We start from the raw sequence: 16077 nt of genomic DNA on the forward strand, positions 1-16077 counted from the left end.
ACTCTGCAGTTCCTTACTTCCTCCATATGACAAATTATACAACCAATATATTCTCCGGCGGCGCTGAGATGGGGGGTAACGGCAATTTGCCAGTGGATCATAGATTGTGGGTCAATGATGTGACTTGGTGAGAGGAGCAAGGCTCTTTTTGCTGGCAGACTGAAGATAATGAAACCCTGTCATCTGGTGAACTACCTTGTAAGCGTGTTTGGCATCCGTGGCTTCAAAGGACATTTGAAAGTTGCTGAAGACTCTATGGGCCTCAGGTGTTAAGATAAGAGCATTGCTTGGACAGTCAATATCTAACTAGTCCTTCAATCAGGTGACTAATGCCTAAGTCGAACATGTTGAGGATTGCAAGAACAGTTTTTTAGACTCGCTCTAAGAGTAAAAGTTGGAATTAGAACTAGGAAAGCGTCTCTGGGCATACCTCTTTATAAATGTTGCATATTCGTACCAACTGCAGCTCACCATCAACAGTGACGATTGCTAACATTACTGAATGGGGTATATGCGTGACTTCAAGCTGCGAAAGCTGTCTGGAGGCAAAATCAATGGCTGGTCGTCATTACCTTTGGATTGGAAGGATCTTGTTTGAATCTCTCTGAAACTTCAGTCCAATCAAATACCCGCCTAACCACATACAGGTTGTGATCGCGAACCAGGCAATTATGGTGGAGAACTGGTTGCCGAGTGGGGTATTCCAGCCACATTTTCAACCAGAGGAGTTGATAAGCCAGCTGGAGTTGGCTGTGATGTCCTTCATCTCTGATATCTTCACTGTAAATTATGTTAGCAAGCAGTGTGTGTAGATGCGTGTTAGTACATGTAGTTAAGAAAATATTCAAAAGTTATTCTGCGAAGGAATTTATGACTTCTTCTGCCGTTGTCTTTCGATGGACTGGGGTGACAAAATGCTAGGGAATCGAGATAGACCTCGTGCAAAATTTTGGCGGCTGGCATTGGGTGTTCAGGCGATTATTTAGTTGTTACTTGGCTAACTATGTACCTGCAAGGTATGTACAGTACATATACACCAGCGCAGAATGTATGTATGGACGAGCTGCCTGTGTTCATGCTATTCCTAGAACGAAGACGGACTGAGAATTGGGAGGACCTTCAGAAATACTGGCTGCATTCCAGGGAAATATATAATATTCGCCCAGCATCTCATGTTGGTGTCGATGAAGCTCGTAGCCCTACGACTCCAGTATCTATACATGATAATGACCGACCAGTGATGCTGGGAAGATATCTTAACATGATCACAACATATAATCTTTCACAATTCCATCCCCTGTGGGAGGTGCCCGAGGACTCAGGCATGGTGACGGAGAGAGATCAAGTGAAGGTACCCATATACATATAATTAATGTATGTATTGTGAGATCTCATACTTGACTCTGAGACAAGTGTAGCATTGCTGCTCCAATCGGTGAAACCGTAAATGGTCCATTATTTTCGAGAATATGAAGTTCTCTAGCAGCCACACCTTGTCTGCTGTTCAAGCCCTTCCGGGAAATAAAAGGGTATGTTGTTCGTAAGTCAGGATGCGTCGACTCCTTCGCTAGTCCGCAAGATAACCTAATAGGCCAAAGGAGAAGAATCCAATAATGTTTATACCAAATTCATAAACATTGAAGAAGAAAGAAAGGTGGTTACATTGAGGCCTGGGAATAAGAAGATGGCCGTAGACATACGTAAAACCGGGGGTTCTTTTAAAACCACTGCAATATAAGCAATCTATCCAAGGAGCTCAAGCACTGTTTGCATTAGTAGCAGGCACAGAATGCAGAGACTCATATACGAAAAGTGTCAATAAGAATCAACTTCGGGAAAGACCTCATATGAGTTAGAAAGACTAAAACATCGATTCAGCTCGTGCCGCTAAAACCTCCTCGATTCCATGACGGAGTTCTCTCGGGCTCTCCGGCCCGCTTTCACCCTCAGCAATAGAACCTTTAATGAAAATCGAAGCGGGATGAAGTACCCCCAAAATTATGCCCCAGCCAACTCATATCGGCAGGTGCATACGAGTGCTACATGAGAGTGTAGCTCGGTTGATCCTTATCGCCGGATAACTTTCGGATGCGCAGTCATGTCCGGGTGTAATTGGGTTGTGATACGTTCCCTTCGAATTCCTGATTTCCAGGAATCAAGATATTGAGTTTGTTATGATCGGAACTCCACTGCAGTTTCCAAACAGATATAAGGAGGGCTGTGAAAGCTGTGTTCATCTTGAAGCACCCCTGAAACTGGAACAAACCCGATGAATATGGCCGAGCAGCGCTGGCAGATGATCTCAATGCTAGCGAGACAACCTAGGTCCAGCCCCCAAACGGAAAAAGTCCAAACGATATGGGTCGCAGGCAGCAGAATACCTAGCCGGTTCTTCCTGAGCTTCATAGCGGATCGCGCTGCATACTAATCCTTGGGAAGCATGTTCACGCGAGAAATTCCACTTTCAAGCCTGGTCACGACTGCCGAAGAGATTTTGCTCTCCGTTCAAGGCCGCGTTCGTTAGCTATTTCCATGAAAACAAAAGCTAGATCTGTCCCGAACGCGTCGAGGAGGAGCAGGTAGGCTCGATCCGACACCAATCGGATTCCCCAGACTCCCGAGATCTCGGATGTCGCTCGCTATCCGGCCGGGCGCTGTGCCGATGGAACCGTCTCTGTGGGACCGATACCCCGGAGGAGCGTCCAATTGGCCACTCAGAGGGGGTCCCCTGGTGGCTGTTCCCCGGTTTTCTGACAATCTTCCCCACGCCGATCCAGTCTTGGCAACCACCAGCCACGTGGGGCAAGCCATAGAGCCAATGAGAGGGCGAGCCGGACTTCCGGGCTTCCGACTCGAGGTCAAAGCTTCCTGGCATACCCACCAATCAGCTGCCGTCTTGTCCCGCCAATGGCCATGCAGAGCTAGGAAAATCCGCCTCAACCAGAAATCCATTGCCAGAAAGTCGAGAGCTGCATCAATAATTCCTCCATAAGCATATGTCATCAGCCAGGCACACGACCTCCTCGCCATCGGACTGGGTCCACCCCGCCCGGCGGACAAACACAAACCCGCCCGAGCATCATAATGGCATCCCGAATTCCGCTCCACAAACTTGCCCTCTGTGCGCACCAGTCAGGAATCATGGATTTTACCCAACTTATCTCAGCATCACCAACAGCGCTCCTAACCGCCTTCCTAAAACTCAAACTCCACAAATATCCCACAGGGGCCAAGGACTAAGGATTCTTCCGCCGCCCGTTTTCTGGGACCTCTGCGTCTAAATAGCAGCCAAAATGCGTAGGGAGTGGAGCGGAGATTTAGCTAAACTCAATCCCCAACCGTACGATTCTCGAAGTCCGGGGATTTTTTTTTTTTTTTTTTTTTTCCTTTTCGTTTCTTCTCTGGATGGGGATAATAATTCCCTGTCACATGGTGGGGTGCAACCGTACGTAGTTATATAGACGACCTTCGCATAATAGCCTGTCGGATCCTTGTTCATCGCGCTGCCTTTGCTTCTCGTTTCTTTTTGGGGTAACCGTCTTCGAACCAAATCCTTAATTCTCAAGGACAGAGAGCACCGGGTCACAATGCCTGTTTTCACCGAATTCGCAAATGCAAGCCGCCAGCTGCGCGTTTTGCCTTCGTTCGCCAACCCGCTGCCCCGTCTCTGTCCTGCGTTCGAGAAGAAAGAAGATAGGTATGAAGTAGTCATCGTCGGGGTACGTAAATCCATAGGGAATCGACCTAAATTACATCAATCTACTGCGCGGTTTGTGCTATGCCGGGCCACCAGACAGCTAACGCCGTTCTCTAGGGTGGTCCCGCGGGACTCATGCTCAATCTGCTCCTTGCTCGCTATGGCTTGGGCGACGACTCTTTACTCTGCATTGACTCTAAGTCGAGCACCCTTCTCTCCGGCCAGGCCGACGGACTGCAGCCCAGAACACTCGAGGTCCTGCGGAGTTTGGGAGTGCTTGATGAGCTCGACAATGACGGCTGTCACATGCACCAGATTTGCTTCTGGAATCCCACAAACGAAGGTGGTATCGAGCGCACCTCCATCGTGCCAGATATCGCGATCAAGTCAAGATACCCATATGAAATCACCATCCACCAGGGCAGAATCGAGCGGGTTTTGGAGACCGACCTTAAGAGATATTCCAAGCGCGGTATTATGCGCTCGACCAGCTTGATCGATGTGAAGATGGATGAAGAGGGCGACCCAGATTTCCCAGTTGTCGCAGTCATCGAGACCGAAGAGGGACAGAAGACTATCAGAACCAAGTACCTCGTCGGTGCTGATGGTGCACACTCGGTTGTGCGCCGATGCATGGGCCTCATGCTCGAAGGTGAATCGACGGATCATATCTGGGGTGTTGTGGACTTCGTTGCCGTGACCGACTTTCCCGATATTCGAAAGCGATGCGCCATCCACTCTGACTCCGGCTCCGTCATGGTCATTCCCCGAGAGCGCATCCAGTCAGGAGAATACCTCACCCGTCTCTATGTCCAGGTGCCGGGTGTCGTTAAACCAGATGACGAGTCAACGGCAGCCAACGGTGTAACGGAGTGCGCGAAGGCGGAAGCCAAGGCCAGACGAGCACAGGTTTCTGCTGAGAGTATCTTCGAGCAGGCCAGTCAAGCATTTAAGCCATACAAGATCAGAATGCGCGACGAGAATGCCCTGGATTGGTGGGCCGCCTATCAAATTGGCCAACGAGTTACGAGCGAGTTTTCCGTCAAGGACTCCAAAGGAAAGGAGAGAGTTTTCATTGTTGGTGACGGTAAGGACCCATTGCATCCAAAATGAATTGCTCCATACTAATATAATTTTCTTTTATAGCCTGCCATACTCACAGTCCAAAGGTAACCAATACGCTTTGTCCATTTTAGCGCCCCCGTTGGCATCGCAATCCATCTTGGACCAATGGCTAATGTTGATGTAGGCTGGTCAAGGAATGAACGTTTCGATGATGGATTCCTACAACCTGGCGTGGAAATTGGCATATTCGATTCTTGGATTATCTCCGGACTCGAAGGCCGATCCCGCAAAGTCTGACCGCCTTGTAGAAAGCTACCAACTCGAACGACGCAAGGTCGCTCAACAACTCATCGACTTTGACAGAGAATTCGCTGGCATGTTCTCCGGAAAGATCAAGGTTGAAGAGGAGAGCGGTCTCACCCACGAGGAATTCTTGAATGTCTTCCTCACTGGAAACGGATTCTCCAGCGGATGCGGTGTTGAATATATTGAGAACACCCTTGTGGAGAAGGACGTCGAAGGTTCCATTACTGGAAAAGACTACCTATCCGGAATTCTGCAACCTGGAAGACGACTCATCGATGCCGAAGTTCTACGACATGCCGATGCCAACCCACGACACCTCCAGGACGGTAATACCCCCCAGATTATTCATAGCTCCGTATGCTTTGGGTGAAAGCTAAACTAACTCTTTATAGACTTCCCATCAACTGGCCGCTTCCGCATCCTATGCTTCGCTTCAAATGACCTCCTCAATCCCAACGGTGTTTCCGCAAAGGCATTCACCGGTATTGGTGAATTACTCTCCAAATTCCCCCAACAGCTCATCGAGCTGGTTGGTCTTTACCCATCTCAACTCTCAGAGTTCTCCTGGCAAGACATCCCCGCCGCTATCAAGCAGCATGCAGAGATGCGCTTCCACTCTTCATCAACTGGTGCTCCAGCATCCGAGGATGCGTATAAGATTTACGGCGTGTCCCCTGAGAAGGGAGCAGTTGCTGTGATCCGCCCAGATGGATATGTTGGAGCCATCGCACCATTGACTGGCTTGAAGAGACTGGAGGAGTACCTTTCGCGTTCTATTTGCAGGATTTAAAGGAATAATACCCAAGTTTCAACGATATGTAGATATGTGACAGGATAAAGAAATGAATCTCATTATTTTCAAGTATTTATCTTCTGATAATATATATGTAATACAGACGTCTAACGATTCCAACCTCCAGGGCTGGACAGCCGACGTCGAACACCAGTTCTGTCATGGGCCAACAACAGTCAGTTTTAATTATAGATACTCAACACTCAGGGAGTCAGACATTCAATGTGTTATATATAATACCGGGACTTTGCTCGGATCGCACATGTCTTTAACGAACCTGATCAGGCGTGCCTCTTGAGATCAACGGTGGACGTCTCAAGTAGACGTCTTATCTGGGTGATTCTCTCGATTCCGCCTACACGCGCCAGTGAAATGACGAATATAACGAGTCATGAAGCATATGTGATTACGGCTGGTATGATACCTTATTATTTGGCCCTCTTCGATTCGCCCTGGAGAAGCCTCTTAAACGCGCTGGGCAAGCATCGCGGAGGACCAATCTCTTAGGCATCCAGGTCTGTCGTGCCTCTCAGGACTCCATCTATATTCTTCATTAGCTTTGCCTAACTTTTTAGGGGTATAGGGAATTTTTATCTTTGGAGTTAATTTCCAGCTGAATCTTCTGGGGTGTCTTTAAAACCAGCCTCTGTGAGTCGATATTTCTGAGCAAGTTTTGGGACCCTGCCAAATGATATAGGGTTGTGAATCTCATCAGCAAGCCAGTAATCAACCCCAACGGTTGCATATGCTATCTTTAGATGAGAGCAGGGAAGAATTAACCTTGATTCTTGCAAAAACATTTGCTCTGGTGTCAAGACAGGGCACGTGCTCATGGAAGCCCCCTTTACTCTCATTTTAGTTTCTAAATGCCATGGAAATTGACCATTTCATTCACTTGATTCTTGTTGTTCTCTTAGTTATGTCCTGCAATGATTCCGGTAGCTTGGTCTCTACTATTGGCTAAAATGCGGATCGGGTACTTATGTCTCGCCAATGAGCACAAGCCTTCTCTGCATACTTTAGCGGTTGGGGGGCAGCATGAGCAATTCTCTCATCAATATCACTCGGTTTAATGCTGCTCTCTATAAGGATGACATGACCCTAGCCTTTGACTTGGAAGGATATGCGTCTACTTCCGGTCATGGCGTGATACATGAGCTTTTCTTCCTTCCCTTATGGGGGTAATTGAATAATTCTCGCGACAGTCTACATGAGTATACGTGCCTATGGCATAGAGAGATATCTTCTGGTATTTAATCCTTGCTGGACCAATATGCATAGGTATGTAATGTCCCGGAATCAAAGGTTTTGAATCTGCTACTCACCCAGTTTCATAGCTTCCACTCTCTAGGTATGAATGCCTCTGTCGAAGAAAAAAAAAAAAAAAGGCAGAATCCGGGCCACTTCATCCGATATTGCACAACTTCTATCTAAAATAACCAATGGGGCAACTTTTTTCGCATCCTCGTCTGATGGGAAGATTTCTTACTACTTTCACCGTTATTTCTATTCTCTGTTCATTCGCTCTGGCAATTTACGCCAGTGACATCGAGTCTACTTGGACCAATTATGCTCATGCCCCTTCAGCCTTTGCAGCATTCGCTATTATCCATCATATTCACTTCTCGGGAATGTCTTTGGTGAATTCGTTGAGTATGTTGGTTACGTTTTGGTCGAATTATGCATGATTCGCTGGAATGATTTACTCGCATAAGATGCTGGACGCAATCGATAAGATTGTTGGGGGCAATAAGGGAAATATAACACGGTTTGGCAGCTCAACACCTGAGTCGCTTTCTCCCACGGTCGAATTCCTACAGTTTACCCAAGGATTCTTTACCAGAACCGTTGACACTACTGCACCTAGCCCTGCAGAATGGCATGGGACTCTGTCAAAACCTGGTTTTCCTCTGCCCGGTAATCATGCCGGATTTTCTGGGCCTTTAACCATGGCAAATATACCAGCATCGAACGCGCCCATGACTGGGTTGCTGTGCTTCTGGCATTAGTCTTGTCTTGATAACGGCTATACTGGTTTTAAAAAGCACACTTGATGTACTCATACGTTTTAGACTCGTGCGGACCGCTCGCTTAGAGTATTTCCGTGCTCACTGGCTTGCCTTTTTCTCACAGCTGCTACCTTCTGGTTGATTTTCATCAACCTTCTCTTTCTGAGCTTCCTCACACCTTTCCAACTCAGACATAATGGTCCTTTGGTTGTGATTGCCATTGCCGCCATTACATTCCTTTTGATCTCCGCTGGACTACAGGGAGTTCCATGCTACGCCTTATACTTTCGACTGAGGGGTGATAGACTCACTTGTGAGCTGGAAATATGCCGCCTACAGAAAATGGAGATTTGAAGATAGTTCCATGGTGCCAATTGGTTAAAAAGTCGATCCTATGAACGATCCGAATACAATGGCATACTCTCTTCCATCTTACGTTGTTTGTTAGAGGCCCTCAAGCTCTGGATGAGGTCGTATCCCTACAGACTGCAATTTCCTACTGCACTTTCCCCCTCCGCTTCTCGTGGCTCTGGCCAAGGCCTCTAGCAGAAGAATGACGAGCGAACGTAGTGCTTTTCGTTCACCAGCAGCCTTTGGATTCCATAGAGAACCTTGTTCTCTGTCTTTTCTGTTCTGCAACATCCCAAAGCTGGGGAACAACCTTGCATCGGCACGCCTGCGGCCAGATACTTGTCGCCGACCGCCTCCCAAGTTTCGATCAGCCGTGACTTTGGAGTCAAATTTCCTCAAATCGACAATTCTAGGTAGTGAGCGTCTTCCGTCCCTAGCCTCTAACACTCCATCCATTAAATTCTAACTGAAAGATAAGAGGCCCAGCGCTGGCCGGTTTACTATTATTTCTCCGTCCAGCACTCCACGGCGATTCGAACTGAGGCCTCCACGGTGAGAGCGGCGAGACCGCGATAAGATCCAGCTCCTTTTAACCTTTTGATCTCTGCCCGGTCAGGTACACAGCTCTCCTGCTAAATCTCTTCTATGGTTCCCACTTGTGGCTGGGGCATCAGCGATGAGGTGGGGTCTTTCCAAGCTTACTACAGGACATAAGAAATCAGCGATGTTTTAAGGGAGAAGAGCGGGGGAGTTTTAAGGCAACAGTGGCGTCTTTCTGCTGTGTTTTCTTCCTTCCTTTCTTTCTGAGGCCGTGTTTACTCTGTGTCTACGCTTACGGAGGCCTAGGGATGACGAGAAGGCAGAGAAGGCATGACTCTGTCGCATTAAAGGCCTGTAGGTTTTCCCTTGGATGCTTACCCCAGTTAAGTGGAGAGAGGCCCTCCGTTGTAGGAATGAAGCCAGCCCCATGTGGTAATTTCTTTCATCTAAGGGTAAACTCCACTCTCGGCCGTTATAATTTGTAGGTGGCAGGGTAGTAGTATGGGGAAGGCCGTGATCAGTTAACGTGCCATTTCCACGAGATCCAGACCCGAGAGGCCAGAGGATAATCCCGAAAGATTGAAGCCGAGGTTGCGCTCAGGCTTGGATCCTGCGCGGGGATGAGGCTAGGGACTCAGCAATGGCGGGATGGCTGTTGATCAGACACGCGATGTTCGTGTGGTTAGCACGCAGCCGTAGCAGTGTCAAGATTTAGATGGCCCACGCGCTGAGGTGGCGGAGACCTTGGTGGATATCGAAGAGCCGCTTTTGAAACGACGGATTAATGTGACTAAACTCCCTGAGAGATCGGGAGGGGGTCTAGGACCTAAGGTAGTAGTGGGCGATGCAGGCTCGAGCGTTGGATGGACCCTCCCTCTCGATGTATCTCGAAATGAAGGGATGCTCATTTCTTTGTCGTTGAGAATACTCCGTGGTGAGCATGCCTCGGCTTAACCTCCGTCTTTTCGGATCAAAAATGTGTGTGTGGCATGTCTTTCATCATCGATGGTCGTGAGGAGTCGGTGAAACAGCCCGGAGTTCTCCGTTGAACCCAGTATTCCATGTCTGACAAGTTTCCAGTTTGTCTTTCTCTCATGCAAGCGATTTGGCCACTGCTGCCAGTTGCGCTGTCCAATTGAACCACAGAAAGCCCGAATACTTTTCCATTTTTTTTTTTTTTTCCCCCTTCCTTTATCGTATTCACCGACTTTCCGAGCCGGTGCGAAAATCCATTTGGGCAATAATCCCGCGAGATTTCAAATGCTTTGATGGGTTCCTTTGGATACGGAGTACGGAGGGTGCTGCGGTGTCACGGTGATTGTGAAATGAACGGCGATCCATCCATAATAACATTTCCCCTTTTTCTCCCTTCGAAGGGAGATGGGAACGCCGTTCTGCGAAAGGTCCATTCTTGACTCGGGATAAAAATAGACGATCGGCAGTGCGTCATTTAACTGAAGAACCAACGGCCTGTGCAACTCTCACCGCAAGGGATCTGGCAGCGCTGTCCACACTCCCGGCCTGGGGCACTCTGAGGTCGCATGAGCCAACTTGTTGGAGTGGTTGATGGATGGGACTTCGCAGCAACCCATCAGTATCATCGTTGGATTCAGCTGTACCGCGTACGGTACATACATGCGCCATACTGTCTTGCTGCTGTAACCCAACGGCGCGGAGTGGGATGAAATGGGGATTTGTGATCTGCACAACCCGGAAGGGCGGGAGCAACGTGGGAAATCTGTGGGCTGGGACGCCGATCCGTGTCGGTGACTGGACGAGTATTCGCACAAAAAGGGTTTAAATAGGCGACTTTCTGTGCGTTGTGATAGGACACGTGCGCCCTATTTTTGGATGCATGGTATCGTACGGAGTATTACCATACTGTCGAAAACACGGGCCGTCTCCTTCACGTTCATCCGGGAGAACTACGCACGAGGATGATGATGATGATGATGATGATAGGCAGCAGATGGACGCCTGCTTGCGACAGACAATTCCACCCTGTCCCAATACACATGCTTGAAAACTACGTGTTGAGCATCCCTGGAAGCCATCTTAACACGAGTAAACAGTAATCTGCTCTTCTCAACCATCTGCCTTTGCCATGGACGGGGGCATTGGGTGCTATTTGGCCTCTGCTTCCCCCCTGAATATCCCCAACAATGCCGTCAACGACGGCAAAGATCTGTCAATTAAGATCATCACTGCAGACTTCAAGACCTTCAGGGATACAGCTCAGCCACTGCCCTGGATGCGTTTCACATTAAAGACTTTAATGATGCACACTGTTTCCAGAGTCCTGAAGGCTAACTAATTTTCGTCTCTCTTGCGAGACGAACTGGATGCTGCAGATACAAAGTTTCAATCCGTCAGATCCCACGGTTGACGTGTCATACTTGCATCGTTTCAGCATGATGCGTGGAGAGTCGAGACGTGTACCTCCCGGCCGTGGATCTATTGACTGGCCCAGGCTAACAGTTCGATCCGAACTGAATCCTTCGTCACATTTATCAACCTATGCGTTGGCTCTTTCGATCCGAAACCCGCCAAAGATCGAACCGCGAGATCGTGACCAACGCGGAGATTCAAGGCCACCTCTGGTCGCGTGGCCCGGGAATTCATTCCCATTCGCCAGATATCCGTCACTCTTGGCCCAATACTAATCCCCGTATCTACGATGTGATCTAGCTAACAATGCTATTCGATATATGTGATGAAAATCGCGAATTATTTGGATTTTGTTGGCAGGATAGCTCAAAGGAATTCCCGTTGCGTTCCCCTTAGCTGACATATCTGCAGGGTTAGGACGTAAGGCAGAGGGATTCTGCCGTCTCCCAGTGCAGTTTTCACAGTTTCGATCCTGATATCCGCAGAAGGTCAATCAAGCCTAACGCAATTGGCTGATATCGGCCCAGCAACACGCTTCGAACCGTGTAATTCGCTTTGCGTCAAAAGGGTTTACTTTTGCACGAGTGAGAGGAATTTTCTCGTTCACCTGATGGCCTTGGTAAAAATGTTGATGGCTCAACTGCGCGTTCGTGCAGCTGGTCCAAGGAATCTCTTTACTTGGAGGCCACACGATCTGCAAGGCAGCAAATATGGGGGATGCACGTGCCATTCTTCCTGAGAATATCGAAGATCATCGGTCGACACGGATTCGACTTATAACAAACTGTAACAGCTGTGAACATGTGGATCCTCTTGAGAGCGAAGAATCAGTATTCCTTACTTGCGGACTTCTGAACGTGCAAGTCAACGCTCGTGATAAGATGTAGTTAAGAGTACCATTTGTTATATCCATAAAACTCCGTGTGACCTCTTCCGTATCACGTAAATCACTATTACTGGGGTAGTAATAGTAATAAGTCAACGGTACCCTAGAAGAAATGAAGAAGCAATTCGAAGAGATGAATTGATATTCTTTTCAGGACGCCTATCTGCACTAATGATGCCGGAAGCACGTCCCCGTACAACGCGCAAGCGTGCCCTTTGATCGGTGCGAGCCGTTTTGCATAGTGGTAGGGGTAGGCCTTGTTGGAGATTTCAATAAGGAGCTTGGGGTGAGCGCAATCAACTCCCTGTTATAATAACTACTGCTGGACCGATACGAGCAGGGCTAGCTCAATAGCCACTAAAGTTAGCTAGCTCCATCATCCTGAGTTAAGTTACCAAGCACTTCCCAACGACAAAGTCCAGCTCCCTTGTCATCTGGTAATGTGATAGCGATACCCCAGATGTCTCAGCCGGGTTGTCTCTTCAGTTGTAAACGTGACACTCGAAGTCGAAGCTGCAGAATGCCGGCATTTCATTCATTCTCCATTTTCCAATTATACGAGCTGCACAGTGGGACTCCATTTCCAAAACTCGTGGGATGCGCAGGGATCAATCCCCAATAGCCTGCATGATATGACAGCTTAGTCCCACGCAACAACCCCCCTTTTCCTGTCAACAACCCACAAAGCAGGGATCTTTCGAGATGTTGGGTTGCTGTCAGAAGGGCAAGCTGACACTGCATGTGAGAGCTCAGGCTGATGAACAGTCTATGGGCTACGGAGTATAGCAACCATGATATATATCCCATCCAATGACTTGGCGACACGGGTTTGTCGATTTTGACGTCAGAATCAGCTGCTTCCTTGGAATAGGATCAAGCGTTTTCTGGTAAGGATTTCTTTTCCTCTGCTGTCTGTCTGGCGCGAAGACACGCGCGGGATGCGATTCTGGACTTACGATGAAGCTCTTCTTCCATGAGTTGGGACAACCCGAGATGACGCACCGGACGTTAGGACTGTTTGAGCCCCCGGAATTTTGGAGAGGTGAGTTTCACCTCTTAATGGAATTTGTCTTTGGACCCGAACAGACATTATCCCTTCGGGAGAGTACCTTGTTCTCCAAGGCTTCTCAGCAACAAACCCGGAAGTTGCGGAAACTAGGGTAGGATTACGCCTTGTTTATGCCCTTATTATTTTATTTTTTTTTAAAAAAAAAAATCTTTCTTGGGCCCTGGTCCCCCTATTCCGAGTCGTTGGCCCGGGATCGTGCTCATCATCATCTCTCAAGCGATAGTTGAACTTCCTCCATGGCTTTATGATCCTCCGACCGAATTGAATTCATCCTCCTCTCCTGTGTTTCTGGAATCCCTCCCACGGATCAGATAGCGCCTGCTCTCATATTGCTACATACGAAGGGGGAAGAGTGAGCTCTAGTCAGCCAATTAAAAATTGGCAGCCAGGCGAAGAATCCTTGACCAGCCACTCACGAGTCCCGTTTGATAGGATCGTTAACAAAAAGTGATAAATTAGCTCATTGTTGGCAATATGCGCGGAACTTAAACGCCCTGTCACGAGGGCGGGGGGGCAAAAGAAAGCCGCCTGCGCGTTCGCTGCAGGCGTCGTCACATTAGATGCGCAAGGCAGAAATCCCACGTTGCATGTGGATTCCTTTTGTTTTAAAAAAAATAAAAAATAAAATAAAAAATCATAATGTGCCGCTAATATGATCAACCTCACCACGCGCTCTCCGCTTCCCCCAGTCTCGTGCAACCATGGCCCGGATTCCGGGAAGATCAACCACGATATTGGTGAGAAACCCACGTTTTCGTGGCGTTTGATATCTATCACATGCTGGGTTGTAGCGGCAAGCGGCCGGGGGAGCTTTGCTGTCGCCAAGGGCCTGCTCAATTTATGAGGAGGGCCTTAATTAATACTGTAAAGCATGGGGGTGGGAAATGGCAGTCGCTGGGTCTCGACGCACGCATTAGTAACGAATGCTCTTTTGTTTGCTGCTTCGCCGATCCCATTGGGGAGGAGGGTTGCTTGGGCATTCGTATTTCCCAAGTGAGATTGTTTCCAAGATTCTTCGATATTGCCAGTTCCGTTATTCCGCTTTGGAGGATGAGAACAATGAAAAGGCATAGAATGTAACCCGTGAAAAATAATATTGGCGTCTGCGCAAGACGTAACCGTGCATGCGGGTCGGTCGAGAACTAGGAAGATGCAAGGGAAATAGCATATTGCTGAGAGCGCGGCCCAATAGCTCACGGGATCAATTGCTCTGGTCGAATTGGTAACTTGGCCGAAAAAAAAAAAAAAAAAAAAAAAAAAAAAAGGAAAAAAGGAAAAAGCAAAAGAATTATACCAGGCCTGGTTGAAACGCGAGCCGCTTTTGATTCAAAGAGCGGGAAAAAGTATCTCATCAACGGGGCGAAGGGGTGTTACTTCGTGCAACAGCAGCCGCGAAACAAACCAAAATCCAGACGGCCGGAAGATGACGAATCGCTGTGGGCAAGGACTCTAGATGGAGACAAGGTATTTCGTTTGAATCCCACAGCACCTCCACCCCACTCACTCACTCCTGCCGCACGAATTGTAGTAGTTCCGTTGCCCCCAGCTCCCATGTTCGGTGTCTACTCTACCCGGGAGATTCGCCAGGCCAAACTCTCCCATGGGATCCAACCAGAACTCGCAGCACTCTGCAGGATTGACCTTTGGGTCTAGCCCAATCAGTCCATTGGTGTGGGAGAACCGGCCGGGTTCTAGGCGAGACAAAACGTCCACTTGTCTTTGTGGTTAGATTAAGCGTGCCAATCGCTTTCCCAGCAGGCCGGTTCGGCCACAAAGTCCTTCCGAAGGCACCAAAGTAATTCGCGCCGATGATATTTGAAACGGGAGGAACTCAATTCAAAAACCCAAAAAAAAAAAAAAAGAAATTGGAAATAGAAAGGGCGCACCCTCATAGAAAAAACTGGACCCTGTAAGGGTAATGTGATAGCGAACCAGGGTTGAGGCTTGCTCGTATATTCGAGAGTTTCTCCATCCATGGTGAGAGTAGTTTTCAACAATGGTTGAAGCACGCTCAAAAGGGTTCCAGACTGATTCGAGAATCCTGCGGGAAGCCACCTTCACGGGACACTAACCTTGCGGCGAAAGGTATTCCGTCCCAGGAACCAGTTTTCGGATCGTCAGTCGGGAAGCGACGAGAAGTGGACAAACCAGCAAAATAGACTTCCGACGGCGGCGTCTTCTGACTCAGGACTTCATCTCCGGGCCCATGAACTGGATCAGCCCGTCAGCACAAACCCAAGAAGGAAACAGTGTTCCCGATCATGACGGAATACAAGCAAACTCACAGCATTCGAAACTCTCTCCCCAACTTTCCCAGTCTGCAGAACGGTGCAGCAAGTCCGTGCTCACACCGGCGCAGCTGAGAATCCAAGCAATCTCCGCATCTCGAAGTGACATTCGTTTGATCTCGCCTGCTCGTCAACCCCCCCCCCCCCCCCCCCCCCCGCCCGGCTGTCGCTGGCGCTGCTGCGCGTCGGTTGGGAATGTGGGCTAGTGCGTGCGCGCGGGCGGAGTGCAGTGGGCGGGTTCAGCCGCGCTCCGAGGGCAGCTCCGTACTAACGATTTCTCGCCTCGCCACGGTGTCGCTCAACAGACTTTCCCCAAACACGTGGAACATGATCGGCCATGAGGGCCCCACACCTCCCTTCCCCTTGCCCAATCACAATGCGTATCTAAGCGGAGCTGTGGCTCATGAGATTACGGGCGGCGTGACGGGAGTTGGGTGCATTGACCGGGCGGTCGCGGGCTGGAGGCGAGGCTTTGGGGGTGACCAGAGCTGCTGCCGGCGCAGCAAGTGGTGTATTGCCAATTGTTGGGGGAAAATAAAGTACAGTATGGAGCATTGCATACTCCGTATGGATGAAGTTTTGTGGATACGCAGGACGCATATTCTCATGGTAACAATGCACAACCCTTCTTTCTCCCTTGCTGTACTTCGTACTCCGTACTCCGTTGTAATTGCTGATCGCAAGG

The 16077-nt window shown here is 48.9% G+C and overlaps 6 protein-coding genes across 6 annotated transcripts; 3 read left to right on the top strand and 3 right to left on the bottom strand.

The window, feature by feature from the left end:
* Positions 1-111: 111 nt before the first annotated feature.
* On the bottom strand, positions 112-1077 carry CIMG_13533 (uncharacterized protein; the record flags this gene model as incomplete). The annotated part of the gene is made up of 4 exons (XM_001239021.2): positions 112-306; positions 431-526; positions 573-780; positions 1010-1077. The coding sequence occupies 4 exons, from the start codon at positions 1075-1077 to the stop codon at positions 112-114; spliced, it is 567 nt and encodes a 188-aa protein (XP_001239022.2).
* Positions 1078-3537: 2460 nt separating this feature from the next.
* Positions 3538-5858, top strand: CIMG_10045 (phenol monooxygenase; the record flags this gene model as incomplete). Its single annotated transcript, XM_001239022.2, has 5 exons — positions 3538-3719; positions 3815-4784; positions 4844-4866; positions 4947-5394; positions 5461-5858. The coding sequence occupies exons 1-5, from the start codon at positions 3588-3590 to the stop codon at positions 5856-5858; spliced, it is 1971 nt and encodes a 656-aa protein (XP_001239023.2). The 5' UTR covers positions 3538-3587.
* Positions 5859-7782: 1924 nt separating this feature from the next.
* On the bottom strand, positions 7783-8677 carry CIMG_12490 (uncharacterized protein; the record flags this gene model as incomplete). Its single annotated transcript, XM_012358379.1, has 3 exons — positions 7783-7852; positions 7974-8125; positions 8354-8677. The coding sequence occupies 3 exons, from the start codon at positions 8675-8677 to the stop codon at positions 7783-7785; spliced, it is 546 nt and encodes a 181-aa protein (XP_012213802.1).
* Positions 8678-11101: 2424 nt separating this feature from the next.
* CIMG_12492 (uncharacterized protein) lies at positions 11102-11996 on the top strand (the record flags this gene model as incomplete). The annotated part of the gene is made up of 1 exon (XM_012358380.1): positions 11102-11996. A coding segment is annotated over one exon (323 nt), but the record flags the coding sequence as incomplete, so codon positions are not given.
* On the bottom strand, positions 11474-12803 carry CIMG_10046 (uncharacterized protein). The gene is made up of 2 exons (XM_001239023.2): positions 11991-12803; positions 11474-11933 (listed from the first exon to the last, which is right to left on the bottom strand). Exon 2 carries the CDS (start codon positions 11877-11879, stop codon positions 11649-11651), a length of 231 nt encoding a protein of 76 aa, XP_001239024.2. The 5' UTR covers positions 11880-11933; positions 11991-12803; the 3' UTR covers positions 11474-11648.
* A 735-nt stretch (positions 12804-13538) lies between these two features.
* Positions 13539-14466, top strand: CIMG_13534 (uncharacterized protein). Its single transcript, XM_004444597.1, has one exon. The coding sequence runs from the start codon at positions 13882-13884 to the stop codon at positions 14182-14184; it is 303 nt and encodes a 100-aa protein (XP_004444654.1). The 5' UTR covers positions 13539-13881; the 3' UTR covers positions 14185-14466.
* The last annotated feature ends 1611 nt before the right edge of the window (positions 14467-16077 follow it).

Source organism: Coccidioides immitis, assembly GCF_000149335.2.
Source record: "Coccidioides immitis RS genomic scaffold supercont3.5, whole genome shotgun sequence".
NCBI lineage: Eukaryota > Fungi > Ascomycota > Eurotiomycetes > Onygenales > Onygenaceae > Coccidioides > Coccidioides immitis.

Bases quoted from the DNA above. Each gene is read 5' to 3' on its own strand.
- CIMG_10046 (XM_001239023.2), bottom strand. From the start codon at position 11,879: ATGGCACGTGCATCCCCCATATTTGCTGCCTTGCAGATCGTGTGGCCT.
- CIMG_13534 (XM_004444597.1), top strand. From the start codon at position 13,882: ATGCTGGGTTGTAGCGGCAAGCGGCCGGGGGAGCTTTGCTGTCGCCAA.